Source organism: Pezoporus flaviventris, unplaced genomic scaffold, assembly GCF_033815535.1.
Source record: "Pezoporus flaviventris isolate CSIRO_AGI_PZ_B2104156 unplaced genomic scaffold, CSIRO_AGI_Pfla_v1 ptg000035l, whole genome shotgun sequence".
In the NCBI taxonomy this organism is placed as follows: domain Eukaryota; kingdom Metazoa; phylum Chordata; class Aves; order Psittaciformes; family Psittacidae; genus Pezoporus; species Pezoporus flaviventris.
This window is the reverse complement of record NW_026892583.1, coordinates 3,809,306-3,831,541: the sequence shown is the minus strand read 5'-3', so window position 1 is coordinate 3,831,541 and position 22,236 is coordinate 3,809,306. Positions and strand designations below refer to the sequence as shown.

General features: G+C 43.2%; 1 protein-coding gene across 3 annotated transcripts in view; it reads right to left on the bottom strand.

The window, feature by feature from the left end:
• Positions 1-22,236, bottom strand: part of AMBRA1 (autophagy and beclin 1 regulator 1) — a 130,714-nt gene that overhangs the window by 61,901 nt on the left and 46,577 nt on the right. For 2 of the 3 annotated variants that reach the window (XM_061462259.1, XM_061462261.1), the window contains 2 exons: positions 17,136-17,219; positions 16,509-16,609 (listed from right to left, as the gene is read on the bottom strand). In XM_061462259.1, coding sequence (XP_061318243.1) covers positions 16,509-16,609; positions 17,136-17,219 — 185 coding nt within the window. The remainder of the gene's footprint in view (positions 1-16,508; positions 16,610-17,135; positions 17,220-22,236) is intronic. The other variant, XM_061462260.1, reaches the window with a different exon arrangement.

The following is a 22,236-nucleotide window of genomic DNA, read 5'->3' as shown; positions in this document are numbered from 1 at the left end:
ATTAGCAATGCCTTGGTTGGTAACACAGGCACAGAGAAACTGAATCATTATGTTCTTAAGACACTTTTGCCTCCAACAGTCATTAAAGAAGTTAACTTGCTGGTCTAGCAGAGTTTGTCTGGATTGAGAGGAATATTTCCACTGCAGCAGCAAAGCACTCCTTCACAGGGTTGCTGTCCTTGCCTAACCAGAACATACTTCCCACCCAAGGCTAATGCCTGTGTCCTCCACAGTTGTCACACCACCTATGCTGTCTACTAGGTGTACTGCACTTCACTCACCTAATGTAGATGCTAATGCAGTATCGAGCTAATCCAGCCTTGCCAAAACCACAGTATGTGATTTTAGATGATTCAGAGTTCCTGCAATTTCCTGAGATTTTCTTGTAGGGCCCATTTGCCAAGACGTGCCAACTTTAGCCCATATTCCACATAGGTTACACTTTCCCATCAACTCCATAGTTTAAAAATCAGTGTGGCCTCAGTTTCCATTCACATTGAATAATTCCTCTTCTGAGGAGAGGCTCAAATAGTGTAACAGCACTCTCATCAAACCAATATAGCTACACCAACAGATAGATGCAAAAGAGGTGCAAAAATAACAAGTGAAACTGCTTTTACACAGAAGAGCCTTTTTTATTGTGAGTGTGCATTCTAAACAACATGAAACCCTATTAAACCAAACAAACCAGAAAGCCAAATGCCTGCTACCGCCTCTGCAGCTCTAACTGCAAGAATGTGTGCTTAGCACAACTTTAAATGTGTGTGTCTTATGCCAAAACACTCATCTGCAGTGGAAAAAAACGCCTCAGCAGTATCTTTGTAGAGCACACGCATGCCTTATTAACAACCACATTGCAATAATACAAACTTTCACTAATCCAAGAAGCCGTATGCTCCCTAGAAGGGTTTGAATTCCTGAGATTTAGCTGTGTTATCAACACACCACCACCAAGCTTCCACGCTGCAGCCACACTGCATTGTGGAAGAGCAGTACGCAGTATTAATAAAAGCTCCAAGCACACAAGCACATTCTAAGCCTTGTAGTTGCCAATGAATGAAGACTTGAGAAACTCTTATATCCTTAATAACACATTTCAGGACTGCTGTATTACAGCACAGGCCCTGTGCATCCAATGAAAATGCTGTGTCAGCTTAGTGACACGGGCTGAGTTACCACCACAATACAGAGCTCTAAGCTAAACACACTGAATGGCTGATTACATTTCACAATCATAATATCCTGTGAACAGGACAAGTTTGTTGAGGAAATAGTTGTCTGTTCTGAATCTGTACTTGTCTGGGAGGACAAAGTCACAAGCTTTCAGAGAAAAATGCACTTCCATTAATAAGAATGCAGGTCCTGACAACTTAAATAAACTCCCTGTAATAAACAGAGACTTAGGGCAAATGAAGATCTGACAGGTGGCATTTATGCAATGTATTTTAAGGGTGTGCTGTACTGTCAGACCAGTGGGCCACTGTCTGTAAAGAAAACAGGCACTAACCTTGCGTAGAGAATACAAAGCTAGAAAGACATTGCTAAAGGAAGCAATTTATGGGGTATCACTAACTTAATGAGCAAAAGAAGAGGACAGGAACTGGGAAGTAAGCAGCCAGGCTTGCTGCTTTAGGGGTACAGCAGTGAACAGGGAGACAACCAAGAACAGAAAATGAGCAAACTGGGAAAACACAAAATCTAACAATAGTTTAACTAATGGGAAGGGAGTTTAAATTTAAAGCATGGTGAGATAGAAAGGAGGAAGCACCAGGCTGGAAGAACACACTGGGGACATCACATTGTTCCAACCAGAAAAGAACAAAGAAAACTACAGCAAAGAAAGTACTTGGCGCTCCCAATGTTTTGGATACTTGCTGACGGAGGATGCTGTGAGGGCAGTTTGGCAATGGAAACAAGACTCATTCCTTATCAACCACTAGTTTTAATGCACAAAGCAGGGTCCATCACCTCAGCAAATCCATAGGGATCTCTACACAGAGTCACTGTAATGGTGTAACGTTCAGGATAGTGGCACAGTGTCAGAGCTCCCAGAGGCAGAGGGCAGGAGGACTGCACCAAGGAGTTCAGCCAAACTCACAACCTTGCCGTGACTTCTGCATATCAGTGCCCCAGACGAGCTCAACCCAGACGGGTCCAATCCACTCCAATTACAAAAGAGACGAACACTTTATCCCATTATTTTAAGGAATGTTAAAAGTCAAAGCTACCCACAGAAAAACAAAAGGCTTAAGCTCAGGGCAGCCGAAGTGCATCCCAGCTGCTCGGCATACAGGCCCTGAGCTGCACAAGTGATGGATGCTTCAGATGGGTTTTATCTCTTTTTTGGACAGATTTGACCTTAAATCTATCTTGAATTAGCTCTGAATACTTCGGACGATACTAAGCAGAGCTGTCCAAGAAGCTGGTGTACAATATAACCACCACAGCTACTCCACACAGCATGTATAAGCAAGAGCGGAGGGAAATTCAGGCGACGAAAATAGGCCAATCTATTTACTTGTTTGTGGCAAGATTATAGATTAGACACCATCAGGACATGGAGCAGGCCAGGCTTTACTTGAGGCTGGGGTCACAAACTAAAAAGAAACTGCAGTGAGAGACTCCAAGATCTCATCCTCACAGCAGCAGAGACAGTGGTCCAGCTCCTACCAGCTCAAAGACTTGGCAGTGGTAGAGCCTAGAAGACGATGAGCACTCCAGATGGCCTCTCAGTCCTAAAACTGTATTTGGGGACTATAAAATTAGGCCTCACAAGTTAGAGGACAGCAGAAGTTAGGTAATAGCTCACTCGCTGACCTACCCAACACGTTCTTATTCCACCATCTATTGCGAGACAGATGCGATGAAAACCGTCACCAGACCAATTCCCTCCCCTGTACCACCTTTCTCTTCTACTTCCGCTATGGCACCTCAGGTAAGACAGACAAAGCTGACGGGGTTGGTCTGTCATGAACCAAAAGACAGATCCTCAAACAACTTGTGTGTGCAGCACACCAGGAGACATCACATGGATGGGTGCATGCATGCCCACACCATGAATGCTAATATGAACAATTGTTTGAGAGAAGACAAAGTGTTTCACCAGCTTAACTGAAACCCACGCCTGCAATCCCAGCTGCCTCATCACCACCTTTGACTCATTCCTCAAACCCTCCCCTCCTCCAGCCTCCATTTCTCTGTGCACAATCTCAGTTGCTTATAAGAAAATTACAAAGTGACATTATTTCCTCCATCCTTTCAACCTTCCCTTCCTGCAATTCCTCCCACCACATACAGAAGCATCTTCCCAACCCTCCTAAGCACTCCACCTGCCTCTGTGATTTTCTCCCCATCTTCCTATTTCATGCAATTTGACAGAACACATTTGTATGATCTCTTTCCTCTCACAACACAAACATGCATTAACTTATTGCATCTCTAAATTCCTCAGAGACTCTGGATACCTAGTGGGAGAAGGGGAAACGCATTCTGTTTTCTTCTCATCTCTAGCACTCAAACTGCACCACAGGAATACCCAAAAGTCACTTCTCCTTTTCAGACAAGTCCAGTTTGGATCCTCTCCAGGCTATCTCCCATCTCCCAGATACTACTAAAGCTGCTTTACTCCTAGTGATCCCCTTCCCAGTCAAAGCTCAGAACCAGCACTCTAACCATCACCATCACCTCTTACTTAGCAAAGGTGATAACATTTTTGATTCTTGGATTACCCTTCCCTTGCCTTGTGTGAACGACTTCCACTGCTATCACTCTCATCACCCTCAAAGATGCTGAAGGAGACAAATGAGCAACCATGAACACCACCACAGTTTCTTCCAGCTTGCTGCCAGCTCTGAAGTTATCTCATGGGTCATAAGCCGCACATACATACTCCTTCCCACCCATTGCTGCAAAATCAGGTGGGTTGAAGCAGCTTGATACAGCTGAAATGGTAGGTTGGCTTCAGGCAGTGCTTGAAGCAAGAGGTGTGAACCTGGCTCCCAGCTCAGCAAGAGCTGGACTCAGAAGCCAGGCTAGCAGGGAACTCAGCAGGACTTAAGAGCCCAGAGCAATTACATTCATAGAAGCTGGCTCCTGGCTCCTGCTGATTTTGAACTCTCAGAAACATAACTCCTTCGCGCCAGGGTTGCTGGATTACAGCCCACACTGAGCTCAGCAGGAGAGTGTGTCAACCTCCTATTCAAGAAAGCAAAATACAGCTTCCTTCAGTAGCACTCACTTGCAACTCCTGCTTAGTTCAAAACCAACTCTGAGCTCCTGCAGACACTGGAGACCATTCCCTTTTTGCCCCACTCCAAAGGTGCCGGTACACTAATCTAAAATAACAAACAGGGTGGGAAGGAAGAGAGGTACATGAAGTACATGTCCACCCTTGGTTCCTGCTTATATTTGTCAGCATACAAAATCTGCTGACTGCATCTACGTTTGCTTGCATTCTGAAAGAAGATTAAAAGCTGGTATGAGTTTATATCGTGCTCTCATCCTGACTAGGGCCTGTGTGTGTTACTGCACAAATACTGTTTGGATCCTCTTCTTGGTTTTGTGTAAGAATCTCTCTGTCTTGTGCACTTTCCACATGTTCCATACCTCAAAACCACTGACAAATGCAGCTTTTATGTTTTGGGAAAAGTCCACATCCTAAATTTATTTTCCTAGGCTCTGCCCTTGTCAAGGGAATGTTCTAAAACTCCATACAGAGGGGGCAATTTCTCAGTGTGGCTCACGTTAAGGTAAACCACACGGAAGGTAAACTCATCTGGGATGAGCAAACCCACGAGCCAAAAGTGGCATTTGAAGATGCAGGCAGGCTGTGACTGACCTTACAATACATTCCATACCTTTCCCCCCATCATCAAGGAAAGGCAGCAGGACAGAAGCATAAGCTTAGGTCACAATACTGAGTGAAGGGAAAATTATCACTGCAGAATCCAATAGCTAGCAACAACCTTCAATTTGTGTACATTAAGTGATTACAGCACTACATTAATGCTCAATTATAAAAAACACCTCTAGAGTAGCCAGCAGAAGGATCCAATAGTACAATCCTATCTACCTGGGAAAGGGAGCTGGAGATCAGCACACAGCATCCCTATCACATCCCTTATACAACTACGTTGCCATAGCAAGAGCTTCCTCCATCTTTTTGCCAGGGTGGCTATAAAACCATTGATGAAGATACTCTATATTGGGTGTAGCAAATCTGGCTCAGGGTTTGCTTTGTGGTGTTGGGTTTCTTTTCCCACCCATGTCAAGCACTAAGCAAAAGTCATGACTATTCTCTTCAAAGATGACAGCCAAACGTGGCAGACCAGAGAGAATTCCTACCCCTCCGCGCAGCAGATCGCACAGGTCCTGCCTCCCCTCCGTGCTCTGCAGCGTGGGTAACTCTTGTATTATCTTTTCCCCCTTTAAAAAGGAGGCAGGAAGCTGTGGGAAAATACTTTTATGGCTAAGTGAGCTTTACCACCCACAAAGAGACAGGTCCCCAAGGGGCCCTCACCGCCCACAAGACGATGAGCACTTCTGCAAAGCCTTATCCCTTCTGATAGAATGATATCTAGAAATTCATCACTTGAACAATGCACACAAAAGGAATCAGCCTGCACTCTTCACTTTTAAGAACATCATCTCTCTCCAATGCCTTTCTGAATCTCCAAGCCAGCTTTAGCATCCCAGCCACCAATACGAAGAAGGGCTTACTGGGACAGCCTGCATTAGCAAATCCAATGTAGAAGCTTTCCCAGATTCAGTGCTTCCTTCTAACGTGCAGCACTGGAACAGAATACAGCTTGTGATACAAACACCAAGCTGGACCCTCTCCTGAAGTGGGACCACTAAAGATGTCCCATTAAGACTCTGGTAAATATACCAGGAACTGTGAGACCAATACTATGCTCATAAACTTAAATTGAGCCCAGGCAACAGTTTTGCTAGTTTAAACACTCCATGTATGAGAAAAAATCCACCTGTTTCAGCAGTCAGCTACCATAAAGTAAATGGTGAACTTCATGAAACAGTACTTCAAGAAATAGAATAATAAAACAACCCCTAAAATCACTGCTCAAATATCTGCTATTCCTTTCCAGTCTAAACTGGTCTGACATCAGTTTCTGTATCTTTCTATGCCTTTAGTCTACTGAATTAAAGGATTCTCTATCAGAAATCTTTCCCCCACAGATATATCCAGACCAGTCAAGTAACAATGACTACCTACTACCTCTTTGATTAGCTAAGTACATTAAGCTTATGTCATTCTATAGCTGAAGTTTTCCTCAGCTGATTCTTCCTTCAGCACTTTCAGCCCTTCTGAAATGCAGACACAAGATTTGCACACCATCTGCAATGGTTTTAATAAGATCATACAGAAAGATAACCACAGTTTCATACTCCCTGGTACTGCCTGTATAACATCTCAGAGCTGTGTCATCATGACAGGAATTCACGTTCCCTTGCTTCATATGCAATTCCCCAAAGACACTTTCAGAATCACTACTATGCCTAAAACAAGCCTTCATAAACTGCAAATGGGATGCACGTTACTTATCCCAAGGTATCCAATCTCTAGGCTGTAATAATATTCACTTACCCACAATGCATCATTGCTTGGATCATCACCAGGAATAAAGCAACTGCAGGAAAGATCTGCCCTCCAAGTACACAGATTGAGACTGCCATTGTCACACTCCACGTCTACAAACTGACCCCAAACATCTGATTCTTTGAAAGGCCAACAGGAATAGACTGGTAACACTGAACTCTAGGGTCTGAAGAGTGCTTAACACCTGGCTTCTCTGAAACATATCTTGCCTCTGGCCCAGAATCATTCCATTCCTGCTTCCTTTAACTGTCCAAAAATCTTCCCTACAGTTTCAACCTAATTCAAGGCTTTGAATACCACGCTGTTCCCATTTAAACTCTCTTCCACAAATACATATGGAAGCTTATGTAGCAAGGCTGGTTACAATAACCTTGTGATTGCACCATCTTCTCTTCTGGGAGACAAGTTGGTAAAAGTGTAATTAGCGTTTCAAAGCTCTGCATTTGGGACCTCTTAACCCTTAATAGGGCTTTCTAATACAGAAGACAAAGCCATATACATTTCTCAAACAAACTTCTCTCGTGGGGCAGCATAACCAAGGACAGCCTACTGCAGACATCTTCACAGCTCCTGAAAAGCAGCCAGTCACAGACAAGTGTCTGGCTCACTTAAGTACATACAGATCTTTCCAACTACTGCTAATCTCAGTGCAGTCACATTGCCAGATACTAGCCAAAACATCCCCTGACACCTCAGACCTCATCAAGCATATCCTGTAAAACAAAGTGGTCTGCACTCACTCTGACCAGAGCAGTTGACCTCATTCTAATCTCACTTGCAAATAAAGTTGTAAATTATGCTCATAACATACAGCCACTAATCCAAACCAACTCCTCCCATGAGCGCTTATGCTACGTAAGTAGGTGACTGAAGGGTTCTTAGCTATTGGTTCAGTTTACCAAAAGGAACTGAAAGACTCTTGGCACAAAATAAGCATCCTCATAGAAAGCTAGTAACAAAGCATTATCCAGTAACATTTGCTCTCTTACATAAACCCTGAGAGCCAGAGTTTCTCTGCAGTAACAGCCATCACAAGGTTTTACAACAGGCTTAGCAACCACTGCCAATACCTGCAATGAGAAACACTTTTAACTACTGCTGAAATACAATGTTTAATCCAGCTAAAACAAACTCCATTCTCACCTATGCTGAACCCAATCATCACTGTTCCTGTGCACTCACACAATTCAGAGACTCACTGGAGATCAAGGATGGAAACGATCTCTGAAGATGCTCTAGTCCACCCCCTGCTCTGAGAAGGGTGAATTACAGCAGGCTGCTGGAGACTTACCGTGCTTAGTTTCTTATACCACCTTTACTACTTTCATTTCATCCCTTCTGCTCAGGCTCCTCTTCTAGATTTCATCCTTTCAGCTGTCAGGGCAGGATGCAACCTGCCTAATTTTAGGCATCCAAGGTATCCACAGAGAAGGTACTCTTCCAAAGCTCCCTATATAATTAGTGATAGACAGACTGGCAGCAGCAGAGCAGATTCAGAACACCTAAGTTCAGCTCATTTCATGTGATGAACCACACCAGAAGCTTCTTTTTCTCTGCTAACTATACAGGCAGCTTAGTCAGATGCCCCAACAGTTACAGTGCAAATACCCCCATAGAGCACATAGCTGTGGATTCTTATTTCCAGTTAACTCACATCCCTTTGCAAATTAGCACATTCCCAGGCATAGCAGATCAAGATGAGCTATGGCCTGAGCTGCTAAAGCATAAAGACAAGAACAAAAACAAATGAGCAAGAGCTGGCTTTAAAGCACTAAAACAATTTTGACTCTAGTTCACCTTTATCATGCAATAGTTAAGATACTTTTGGACCACCTCCAGTTCTCTGGGTGAAGATGGAGCTCTTTTCATATACAGACACTGATTCACTAAATATTGTTACAAGTTTCTTTTAGAAATTGAACTGGTTTTGGAGTCACTCAAGGCTTTAGGGTACTCTACTCTCAGGAATCAAATAGGGGACAGCATCTTATAAGGGTTCTGATGCAAGTTCATTCTGCCTGCCCTTCAGTCTTTAGTGCTTTGCACTCTTAATGTCGCAGCCAAAGAATTCAAACTGGACCTCTTCACAGCTGACAAGAGAAGTGTCTGTGCCTACAGAGCACCTCTGCTGCTAAATAGAAGCAGCAAGTGAACAGAGGCATAAAGCAAGCAGGGGACTGTAAGCAGACAGCCAGATTAATGTTCTTCCATTCCAGCACACAAAGTACTCCAATGCTCTCTAGCTGTCTTATGCTTTTTGTATGCAACAGTGTACAGCAGGAGCTGACATCAAATGAGGATGAGTAACCACACGGATTCTTATTGTGGAATTCACTACTCTGGATGGGAGGGAAAAGCTAACTGGAAACAACACACAACCTTTTCCATCACAAATGTGTATATTAATGGCGTTCACAACTACCTACCATTCACTTTTAGGAGATAGCTAGCTAGACATGAGAACTAAACCCATTTAGTTCAGAGGAGCATTTATCTGCATCAAAACCAGTGCCACCAGCTTGGGAACTCCTGTGGGGTCTCTGCACAGCACTAGTATTTCAGAAGAGATGGCCTGGGGGTTATTCAAATGCTAATGACATCAACTACCTATCAGCCTTCATAGTGCCAAGTTATAATGCTACAGGACGACACAGATTACAGCATGAGAAAAGGGGAGCTGGATTGCCAATTAAAGCACAAAACTGGGGAAAAATCCCTCACTGGTGTCTTGCAATGCAGTGAAAACGACTGATGTACTATAAAGATGGACCTGCTAGGGAGAATGCAGCATCTGTGGATCAGCTCTCCAATCTCTAGTAGCCACAGGAAGTTATGTATTACAAGCTGGTTTCTAGGATGGTTTTCTTTAAGCTTTAACAAACTGATTTCTACCTTCTGGGAGAAGGATTTCATCTGAAGAATGTTTGCCAAGAAGTTCACTTTCTGACCACAGTTGTGATATGGTATAACCCTGTAGCCACAGCTACAGAATCCATGAAGTCAAGTCAACAATGGATCTAATATTAAGATTAGATCACAGCATAAGACTTTATTCTGCCTTCACTCACTCCATACACAACATCAAGCTATCAGGAGATTTTACTTATGAGATACTCCACTACGATCAAGCAGCACCATTAAAAACTCACAGTCAAAAGCTGCTCTAGGAAAGCAGCAGTTGGAGATGCAAAGTCAGATGAGAGCTGAGGGCCAGCTGAGAGCTGAGTTAACCTTCATGAAAGCTCATGGGCTGCAAGTGTATTACTACAACACAGGAAGTGTTTATAAGGGAACACTTAATAAGAGGATGTCGCACAGTTAAAGTTTTCCAAAATCCTAGTGTCTTCAGAGACTTAAGTACCACATTGAATAAACCAACAGCTCTGAGGATACCGCTCACCAGTTCCATAAAGGCACACTTTCCACTCCCACTGTAATGAGCTCCTGCATTTGCAATTCAGCACTTCAGCCTCTTCCTTACATTTCTGCATGAAAGGCTGCACTCTCACAGAAATTATAAACAGTTCTCAAGTCTGTGATGAAGGTGACAGATATCTATATAGCTCCCAATTTTGCAGAAGAACCTGGGGTGTATTTTAAGCCTCTTATGTTATTTAGTGCCCACTGAGGTAGATCAGAGAATGAGGTTACTCAAAGGTTTGCAACTTTCCCTACTAAGCATTACTCAAACTTGTAACAGAAACACACTGCACAGAAAGCCACATGGCTATTTTCTTTGACTATGCTCCTCTACAGATCTGTCTATTGTGAAAAGCAAGATTAGATCAGGATGCTAGAGATTAGAGATAGCAGGGATGTGTTTTCCCCATCAACCTCTTCTAGCCTTCTGAAGCTCTCAAATCATCTTAGTCCTACTCTGTACAGCTGTTCATCACTGCACATTTGGAGGAGGGAGGTATGTCAGAACAGAATTCACAGCTCACTGACATGTTCACAGCAGAACAGGATTAGGTCAAGAAGACTTGAGCCATGGGAGGCAATCACACCTGCAATGCCAGAGGAACTGGAGAATCTGCCTGCAATACGGTTTCCAAGGCAACCACAGCAGCCTCTTATCATGATCACTTTCATCACTAGAGCAGAAGTGAAAGGTTACTGGGCTAATTCTAGCTGCAGCAGCAGCCAAAACTCTATCCAATTCTGTGTATCACAGACTCCTCAACATCTATTTTAACTGGCTGTAGGTTAGAGCCAGTCATTTGTACTTGAACATTAGCCCTAAACACAGCTAGAGTGGTCAGCAGATTGGGAACCTGCACCAGGAGGCACCTTGGCTAATGGGTCTGGTTGGAAAATGTGACTGCTGAGAGATCATCACCCTAGTTCTTATTTGGAGAACTATCATCACATGCTCATATAAATCCTTCTTGTCACAGTAGGAGGACATTTACCCACCATCTTAGAATCACAGAATCACTGAATAGTTAGGGTTGGAAAGATCCTTAACATCATCCAGTTCCAACCCCCCTGCTGTGGGCAGGGACACTTCACACTAAACCACATCACCCAAGGCTCTGTCCAACCTGGCCTTGAACACTGCCAGGGATGGAGCACTCACAACTTCCCTGGGCAACCCATTCCAGTGCCTCACCACCCTTACAGTAAAGAACTTCCTCCTTACATCCAATCTAAACTTCCCCTGTTTAAGCTCGAACCTGTTACCCCTTGTCCTATCACTACAGTCCCCAATGAAGAGTCCCTCCCCAGCATCCTTACAGCCCCCCTTCAGATACTGGAAGGCTGCTATGAGGTCTAAAGAATGAGGTCTAAGAATCTTAGCTAATTTTCATTGTGATGAAGCCTCAAATGCTTTAACAATTGCGTGTTAGCAGTGTCAGGACGAAGTCTAGAAATTCACTCAAAGACACATGACCCAGAATTCTCCCAGGGAGCCAAGCTTTAAAGAATGGGGTAGCTTATGTGATTTGGGGCAAGCAGCAGCAGCTGAACATTACACTTTGAAATCCTAGATTCTGAGTAAAGGCAGGCTATCAACTGACTTTAAGCTTCACCTATAACCTCAGCACTTCACCTGGAGCCTTACCCAGTGTAACAAGGCTACAGAGGGCTTTGTTTGGCAGCTCCAGCAGAGATATCCAATGCTGCATCATTATTACTTTTATAGCAGGTCATACTCTGAATACGTGTGGGCTATGGAAAAAATCTGCAATAGCAAGCTCTTTCTTTGAATACAAGTAAGTGTTCAGTCTCTGGTCTGAATCTATTACCCCGAAACAGCAATGAAATCACTCAAAACCTGTTAATGTAGAGTGTTGAATCACTCAGCCCTCAAGCCATGCTGAGTCTTGATCTCCACATGAGGTGGAGGACTCGGAGCAACTCTATCTTTTTAAATGCAACCCAACAAAGTCTGCTGGCAAAGCCAGAACAGACAAACACTATCTGTGTTCATGGAAGGAAAACTACTGTGTTTGTTGAGATGCACATAACTGAATAGATGACTATTTAAACAAGGTGGGAGAGAAGCATTTCAAAGCTAGGTAACTATCACAAACCAGTAACCTTTCATCTGCAGACCTCCTGCTGAGCAACAGGAATATCATCAAACTGGCATCTATGTCAATTTTTAAAGCCTCCTGCAGAGTTCCTTGGCAAACACTGTTTTTTCTTCCTCCTCCGAGCTTCCACTGAACTGAAACCAAAGCCCTCTTTGTTCCACTATTTCATTAGCATGTCTCTGTCCATCCTGAAAGAGTCAATTACTATAAAGCCTAAAGGAAAAGTTCACGTTGGCAAAAGAGAGGTCACAAGCACTTCAACAGCAATGGAGTTTTTAAGTATTTACTGATTTTCAAACAGATTATTAAAAATGTACATCTGTCGATTACTAGATGCCAAAAGATATCTATGACTTGGCCCTCAAACCGCTGAGCAGTGTCCTCCTCACAATGTGACTTAGGACAAAGAGAAAGTTATGACAAAATCAAGCCAAGCAAACCCCAACCACAATAAAAAAAACCACCAAAAACCAACCCAAACCCAACCAACCCAAAAACCTCAAACCAAAACAGCAGGCAGAAATATTCAGCTTAAAGAAAAACAAAGGCAGTAGGAGTTGGTGAACACAACACTGCGCTGTGGGTTCCTTGGATCCAGGAATACTAACTCCTGTTACAAAAGGTGTAACCTCATCCCACAAACAGCTCTTTGGGGAAGCACAACAGGACAAAAAACAACCCATAAGACTAGCAAGCTGAAACAGGCCCAAGATGTGGTGTTCCACTTGCATTGCCACATGCAGTTGGCCAGTCCTACTGAGCGAGAAGCCAAACTGTACTTACCACTTTCGCCATCGCTTTAGCAAACAATCACTTCAAGCATCTTTCCCTGTATGGATGTTTCCTTGGAGACAACCACCCCATCACTCATGGCTGTTCACCAAGGAGAAGAAAGTCCAGAGGGCAGCTTACAGCCCACACTACCAAGAGCCTTGGAAGAGCTGCCAAATGAACTCTCAGGTTCTTTGATGAGTCTTGAAATAAAAGGCGAATGTGGAAGACTTAAAAATATGCTAGTGTTATACCAGTATTTTAAAAGGTTGAGCTAGGATGAGACATGTCAGTCTTGTCAGCCTGACATTGATTCCAGACAAAATAATGAAAAAGCTGATATAAGACTCTGTTAATACAGGATTAAAGGAGGACAGTGTAATTACTGCCAATCAACATCGACTTTACAGGAAAATATAACTTGTCAAACTACCAACACTTTTTGGTGTGATTACAAGTTTGAATGCTAAAGGTAACAATGTTGATGTAATATATTTTCACATGGTGTTTTACTGGGTGCCAGGAAGCACAGTGATGCAGCGTTATCATACCAGCTGATTGCACTAAACTGCACCGGTAGATAAGGAGTCAGGCGGGAAGGCGATACTGGGACTCGTTGTTGTTCCAGTCCTACATGCAAATCAGGCTGCTGGCATGGAGATATCTCTGTCTGTCATGTTGACTAGTATTGCTTCGTTCTCTCCCTGAACTCCCACCTACTCTACCCATCTGTTGCCACCTTTCCTACACTTCTCATGGAAGCGCCTTGGTGCAGGGATGGCCACCAACCCCTGACCAGCACAAAGGGCTCTAATCCTGACCTAAGCCCTCTCTGGCTTGTCAGAGTCATTCTGCCAAACCCACTGTGTTGCTGGATTAACCCCTCTGCTTAGATAACCTGTAATTTTTAGTGGTTCATTAAACCATGCTGCTCAAAGAATTTATTCACAAGTCACTCTTTCCTAGCATGGAGCTACTTTCTGTAACACTTCCATGAGAACGATACTTGAACAACAGAAAGCTGTTCCTATAAAACAGAGAGCTGGAAGTAAACATGGACAGAACCTGACAGCATGAGCTTTGACATTAAGAAATGTAGTCAGCATACCAAAGTTATTCACGCACCCATAAGATCTCCGTCTGTTGCGTTGATTTCCTCTCCACATACGGGAATAAGTGTGGCAGGAGCATAAGGGGAATGGGGTGTATTTTCCCAAACAACAGCTCTCACTCATCCTTGTCCACAGAAGTCTATTGTCCATTTTTAGACAGCTCTCAGGTTAGGAATACAAGGGGGGGTTTGGCATCTTTTCTCAAATGCTGTAGAGGTTGCGTAAGAAATACATTTGGCACTTATGCATTTAAACGTAATTCAGAAATGACAGTCTGGATACACAGTAGGATGAAGCAATTTAAGGCACTCAAGCTTAGATTAGCCTGTGTTAACAGGAAGATAAATGATTGATTTTTTTCCTTCAACTGAGGCTGGCAACCTCACCCATAACTACCAGACCAGGGTTAAAGTACTTCTGAGCTTGAGCAGAGGTTTTTCACCATGACAGTGAAGAAAGAACTACCACAAGCTCTGCCACGGGCTAACTAAAAAGGAAAGCATACTATGACAATGCTGCTGACCAACATAATGCACAAAAGAAATTCTCTGACTGTTCCACGACTGCAACCTCATTTCCTAGTTTTCATCTTTCATACCTCACCTAATCCAACTTCAACTCTCCTGGTGTCTGCAACACATTAACATAGAATTCACAGAAACAGCTAGGTTGGAAAAGGCCTTTGAGATCATCAAGTCCAAATGTGTTTGAGCACAAAGAAACATTTTAAAAGCTGAAAGTTTTGTACAGACTAAAACAGAATATTAAAGCAACGTATCTCAAGCAGCTGCTGCATTAGAATTTTATATCTAAGTCAATAAAACCCTTTACTGTGGATTATCAACCATTTCAGGTTCCACAACACTGTAGGAGCCAATAAAACTTGCCTTAAGTAGGCTCAGCACAGCGCCATACAAAAAGATTGATCTTGCTTTTTGAAACTCGCATGTTTATAATTTCTGCCTTCTTTTTGCTCATCTTGGCGTATACACAACAAACAAGCACGTGCATTTTGGGGCTTGAATTCCCTAAAATGTGCAAGGAGAAGAAGCCAGGCCGTTTCCCAGCCGCTAAAGAACAGGCAAACTGCGAGGAGGGCTGGAGGAGGGCTGAAAGCAGGTGTCTCCAGCAAAGCAGGGCCACACTAGAGCTCTGCAGTGTTGCCTGGCAGCAAGTAATTATCTGCCAGTGTGCTGTTTCCACGTGCCAACAGCCAAAGCCCACACAGGCAGCAAGCATGGGAAAGTATGTGCGTCAGCTAAAGCTACAGCCTAGCTCCACTCTTTCCAAAGGGAAAAAAGCAGAGGTGGTTTGGAGGTTAGCCTTGCAACAGCAAGGTCTATGAACCATGTACTCAAACCAAGATATCCAGGGAGACTAAAGTCCGAGAGATGCCTGAAATCATAGCATCACAGAATGGTTTGGGTTGGAAGAGACCTTAAAGATCATCTGGTTCCACCCCCTCTGCCATGGGCAGATACACCATCCACTAGACCAGGTTACTCAAAGTCCCATCCAACAAAGACCACTGCCATACTAAATGAGCCATGCAAAGCCAACAACAGTTCCACCCCAAAATGGCTGGGAAAACTCCAGTGAAGACTCTAAAGAACGGGTTAGATGATTCCTGTTCAAAATGGTTTAGGCATAGTTCATCATGCCTTAGGGTAAGGAAAAGGATCATGCAGCCTCTCAAGAAACACAGCATTCCTTTTCCCTGGTGGTCTTGGGATTAACCTACAGGAAGGAAGAGAATCACATCCCAACGTACCTGTCCATCCATCATCCCTCATTCTCCCATAAGTTCCAGGCTGATTAACCCCTGCATTGGGGTTAATTACAGAGCAACTCAGACCCAGCCAAAAAAGACCTACCCTTAAGACCTGTGTCATCTCCAACCATCTCACTCATGAACTGCCACAGTGCCGTATTCCTCTGCTTCCCCACCTCCCTTCCCACCTCCGCCTGCACTTTCAGGCTCCCTGAAGTGCCTGTGTGCTGTACGTGGTGGCAGCTGAGGTTTTTAATATGCACCTATTAAGATCCTAATCGAATCCTGCGTTGCCTTGTGTGCGTCTTGCCAGCCGGAACACGAGCAAGGCACCCTATAATTCAATTAGAGGGACCTGCAGCAAGCTGATCATTAGTCTGTCAGCTTGTTAAGAAAAAGACATGTAGGGATAGGGGAGGAAGTTAAACAAAGGCAGAATTGTTAACAGCACCCCTCCCCAGTTTATGCAGAAACTCCCATACACCTAACATGTACTTGAAATGTGGTATCTCTAATGCCCAAGCACTTGAATGACAGCTCACCGAATTGCTCCAACAATCCTTTCTCTTGTTTCAGGCAACACAAACAGTACCTCAAAAGTTGGAATTAGACTTTGCCTCATCAATTTTCCTCTGCTCAGATTCACAACAAAATACCACTAATATACATGAGTACTGCAACCAAAGAAATGTCATTACCTGCCAAAACCCTGTTGACAGAGGTATGGGTGGCCAAGCCAGGTTGTCCCCGTTCATGGAAAATCCCAGCGTAAGGCAAGTACTCTGGCAGCAAGAAGCGCCTGCAAAACAAAGAGAGTAAGCTTACATAGAGAAAGACATCCCAGTGTACTACAGCTCTGGACAAAAACTGCAATTACATTGAGGAAACATTCCAGCAGACTACAGCAGAGGGAAGACTGGACTCCTGTGCTTAGCCAACCACTTCATTGCTTCAAACAAAAAGAAAGCTACAGATCAGATCCTTCTTTGATCAACGTGGCTGTGAAGATCAGTATTAACCAAGTCCTTTACCTGCCACAATAGCTTCCTAATCTCAAATCAACACACTGTGCTGAAAATCTCCAATCAGATTCTTTTCTCCTCCTTCTGCCTTCACACCATAGCCCCAACCTGCAGGTAAGAAGCACTAAGACCAAGCTGTCCTTCAAATGTCACATGTTTATACTAACTGATCATACTAACATCCAATCACAATCACAAACCAAGAATACAGCAGTCCTGTGTAAGAAAAGGAATCCATCTGAAAGCTGTACTGCAGCAGGCATCTCCAAGATTTCGACACCCTTTGATAAGTACAAGCCTTACCTTGGGACAAAGCGCCCCAGTGACGGTGCAGACATGCGGGCATTCCGAGGAGCTCGGTGCCTGGATCGGTCTCCATTGTCCCTTCAGCAAAAGCAAAGAGAAATTAAAAATACATTAAAAATACTATGTCAAAGTATTCTCCAAGGAAAGAGAAAACCAACAATGTCACCTTGTCATCCTGAGTATGCTACTGAGATTTGATGGCTCTCTTGTGTAAGTCATGTTTGTAACGTTCCAAATTCATACAACTCACTGTACCAGAGACTCCTGATAGTTTTACACAGGGATTGCCTAATGTCCAGTTTCTTCATTGTATCACAATGTCTCAAAAGTATCAACAAAACCACAGTCAACAAATCAGTGTCAGCACCTGAGTAAATGAATGAGAAACCTTAGAATGTGGACTGGGAGAGCAGAAGCAAGCACACCCCAGTCCTGATGAGAACTGTCTGCTAGTCAAAGAGCTCTGTTAAGTTTCACTTTTTCATTTCCGAAGTGCAGGCAAAAGAGCATAACCTGCAGACTATCCTTTTGTGCTCCTTCCCTCAAGGTCCAGCTTAAAGTGCCATCAGAGTTTAAGACAGACTCATCTTTTGCACACTTTTCCAGTGAAATCAGAAATGTCAGGTGGTATCAGACAAAACTGTACTGCCTCAAAACACTCTCATTCTGTTTCACCATAAATGTGTGGGCCCTGGGAATGAGGGGAAAGGGTCTAGTATCTATTGTCTTACAGCAGACACAGGAAAGTCTTCTTCCCAGGAGAGCAGTGCAACACTGAACATGTTATCCAGAGAGGCTGCAGAGCTGCCATCCTTGAAGTCTCAAGACAGGAGCTAGACAGAGCCGTGGCTGGCCCAGTATGGTTTTGACAATAACACCCCCACAACAAGCAGGAGCACCTCCAGAGTCCCCAGCAAACAGAATCCCTGATATTGCATTCATAGGTTACAAGAGGAGCTGTAATTATACAGCACTAAAACTGCAAGAAAAATAATGAGACTCCATTAGTCACTCTGGAGCTCTAAACAGACCTCTGCAGCACTTTATTCCCCGTTCAGAAATCTACTCTCTTCATGACCTTGCACAAGCAGCAAGTCTATTCTCCCTGGATCTCAGGTCCCTATCTGTAACTGCAGCCCTACTCGTCTCCTTCCCAGCAGCTGTGAGGAGAATATTACTCGCAGAGCCTTGGAACCTCTAGGAAATGGAATACTCCTTATGCAACACACTAGCAGCCCATTCCCAACCAGCTCCAGCAAGCTGTGCATTTTACAACTCTTCTTTTTTTGTTTTGCTTTTTTAAAGTCAGTGAGCAAGAAATGTGGGCTCAGAAGAAAGTCCATTACGTGGCTGTTTCCCACACACTTGAGGAATCAAGAACACAAAAGCAGAGGTTGTTCTGCAAAGCTCGGTAGCATTCCAAGCTATTTCACTTAAACCAAATCCAAATCTAAGCTCAAAGCTTCCATTTCTCCTCCCGCTGTGGACACAGCATTTGCAGTTGGCAGTCAAAGCTGTACACCACCCTGAAGTTTCTCTGTAACAACTGCAGGGTTCCTGAAATCAGCCAAGTAAAAGCTGCTGCTGTTTTTTTATCAGAGGCCTCCAGCCTATTAAGATGTGGATCAATAACAGAAGGAATCTTGCAAGCTCCAGTGCTGACATATCAACTTTTCCTGCTAAAGAGAGAAGGCCAAAGGGAAAAGGAGAGTCATGTTCCACATCTTGCCACACAAAGTAAGAGCTAGTGAAAATCAGACAAGAAATACACTTTTTAAGAGTCCACGTAGCAGTTTAGATGAAGCTGATATGCAGCCCTGGGAGAAAAACAGCAAAGTGTTTTTCAGGGTTTGCATTTGCTTTGGACAGTTACTACAATTACAAGATGCTTTTGAAAGGGAAAAATCTCAGCAAGAGGAACCACAGTAGGACTGCACCCTGCAGAATCTCCAGTTGAAGAGGATCTCTGCAGCAGGGTTCAAAAGGAATGAGGAATTAGTTCCAGCAAACAAAAGAAAAGAAAGGAACAGAGTATCCTACAGTCGAAATCAAGAGACAAAGAAATTTATAGTTCAAGTTCTTAAAAACACCACTAAATGCTTTCAGCATCCACAAAAAACATTTTAGGACCAATTTTCTAAGCAACCAGACTTTCTGCTGCAGAAACCCTAGTCTGTACTGCCCCATTCACTGTGCATACAACCCTCCACCTGTACAAAAAGCCTAAAAGGGAAAAAAATAGAGACTTTTCTTCAGTTTTCACCATGTCAGACACAGCCTTTACTAATTCAAGAGGTAGAAATCTATTTTTAATATCCCCTTTAAAAACAAAGCTTAAATAAACCCCACACTCCAACTGCCGCTGCCCTATAACTCAAACAGCAGAATTAGGAATGAGAAACAGTAACTACCCTTTGAGAATTCCTATTTACAGCCATGAAAGCATAAGATACTCCTCTTTAGCACAGGGGACTGTATTACTAAACATTACTCTGAATCACTGATTTACAATCATTTTGATCTAAACTCCCATTCTCAGCTACATGCAAGAGCGTTTTTAAGGGTCTAGTGGGGAGCAGCCAGAACAGCTGATATGACACTGGTACCAGCTGAAGATTATTTCTGCACCTTCTAAAAAGGAAAGAGCAGTGAAGATGGGTGGCACTTTGCGTTATTTCTGTCCCACACGCAGCCTGCTGAGAGAGGGAGGAGAGCAGATGTTAGCACAACTGCAGTGCCACCGTGAAGCACTCCGGCAATGAGAAGTTCCCAAAGTTCTCTGAAGTACTGGTGAAAACCTAATGCTCCACTTTCTATTTAGCATCAACTGCCTACAAACTCATTAGCTAATGATTTGCAGTGGAGAGTTTAATTAACATAACCTCCAAAAGTAGATCCCTCAGAGAGGGTGTGTCTACATAAAAAAAGAAGCCTCTTCTGTAAAGCAACTTGATAACCTTGCAAAAGTAACTGAAACAAAAAGGTGCCACAGCAAGTGCCGCAGAAGGGTTATAAAGGTGTCCTGCAATGCTCTTTGATTTACGTACACTAGCAAATACGAACAGCACAGGGAAACTTCTTCAGTGAAAAAAGTAACAATGAAGGAACAAAGCAACCCATTGAGCAAGATGCAGGGGAAAGAAACAGAAGTAATCAGCATGTAAGGTGAGAAGGGAGATTTAATACTGTAATTATTACTAGACTAATTTGTCTCAGAAGGAAAACTGCAAGAACCAAGAAATGGTCAAAACAATCTAAGGGTCTGCCTGAAAATTCAGGTTATTCATAATTTGTTCAGATACTATGTGGGACAATCAAAACAGTGGTACGGATAGTAGGAGTTGGTAGGGGAAAACCAGCATTAATACTAACACAGAATGGAGAGGAAAAGAAAGCAATTCCCAAACATCCAGGAGATTTATGGACATTTAATAGGACATAAGAAGGATGAAAGTTTAGGATAAACTGGGTAAGACAGTCAAATCTTCTTGGATTTTTCTGCTATTGTTTCATTTGCCTGTTGAGAAAAGTCGACCAATGTAAGTATAATGGAGTAGCAACACCAGGTCTGAAAGCAGAGATGGAGATGCAAAACTTTGCATCCCAAAGCTTGGAGAAAAAGGCAGTCCTTTTCATCTGGTGATGGGTTCAAACTCGAACAGGGAAGATTTAGGTTAGATAAAAAGAAGGAGTTCTTTACTGTGCGAGTGCTGAGACACTGGCACAGGTTGCCCAGAGAAGCTGTGGCTGCCCCATCCCTGGCAGTGTTCAAGGCCAGGCTGGACAAGGCTTGGAGCAACCTGATCTAGTGGAAGGTGTCCTTACCCATGGCAGGGGTTGGAACTGGATGAGCTTTAACGTCCTTTCCAACTCAAACAATTCTATGATTAATAATTGAGTGAGTACAGAAGATAGTCAAGACTATCAGAAAAGGAAAAGCACTGTGTTATGCTTTTCTATCTTGGCAAGAATTCTCCTTAATATTTAGAGACTGTTGTATCAGGAAGTGAAATTAAACACACGGCATGGGATTTCTAATGCAATCTGTTGGTTTAACCGTTCCCATTGTAGTCAATATTAAAACTCTCACTGACTATACTGCCAACAGAATTAGGTCAACAATGACCATTTTGAAAAGCCATTTAATTAATAGAGCCAGCATCAGTGAGCCAGGCAAGTTCGTAAGAATCAAATTATATCAGAACAAGCCAATTGTTCCATATTTTCAGCATTTTATCGTGTTTCATGCGATCCCATTTAGAACACTAAATCAATTTCTACTGCAGAGGTTGGACACTTACACACAGTAGAAATGCTAAATAATTGGTTAAGAGGCATCTACTAACACCCTTAAGGGCTGGCACTGGATTCAGTTGCACCATCTTGACATAACAGAAAAAAACCCAAAACAATAACAATTTCTCATTACTTCAAACTTTGAGCATCTCCACTTACTTGCTGTCAATTTTTAGCACTGCAGGAGGTTACTTCAAAAAAGGTAGCACAGAGGGCAGGAGTAGCACAAAGACTGTATCAAGAGCTCAGAAGAGGTTACCAGAAAATACGAATGTATTTGGCTTTAGAGGTTAGTCAAGTCTGATCCCAGGTTCTCTAAAGAGGATACCTGGAGGTTGTCATATTACGCTGGCCATGCTCAAGAGGAAGCCAATGGAAACAGATGACATACATCCTGAGAAGTGAGTACTCACAAGAGCTGCATAGGACTACAAGGCAAAGCGTGTGCTGTTTTACAAAGTGTACAGAAGTAGAAAAAGGTGGAGAGTGGAACATTACATCTGCTGGTGATTCCAAGAACATGTCAATCAACCTTCCCAGTACCATCCTGATGGGTAAGGGATATAACAGTGCTGGGAACACCATGACAGAAAGTTCAGTACTAGCTTACAACTGAGAGGAGAAGCAAACACCAGAGTATGTTAAAACTTCAGTTTTTCCTCTGTCTGGTCCTGCAAGGTCCTGAGCATCTACAAATGATGTCAGGGAAAACTGGGAGTATTTCTAGGAAATAAGCCTCTCAAAATAGAGGTAAACAAAAAACTAATAAAACCTTAACATTCTGAATATTTCAGCAAAATGC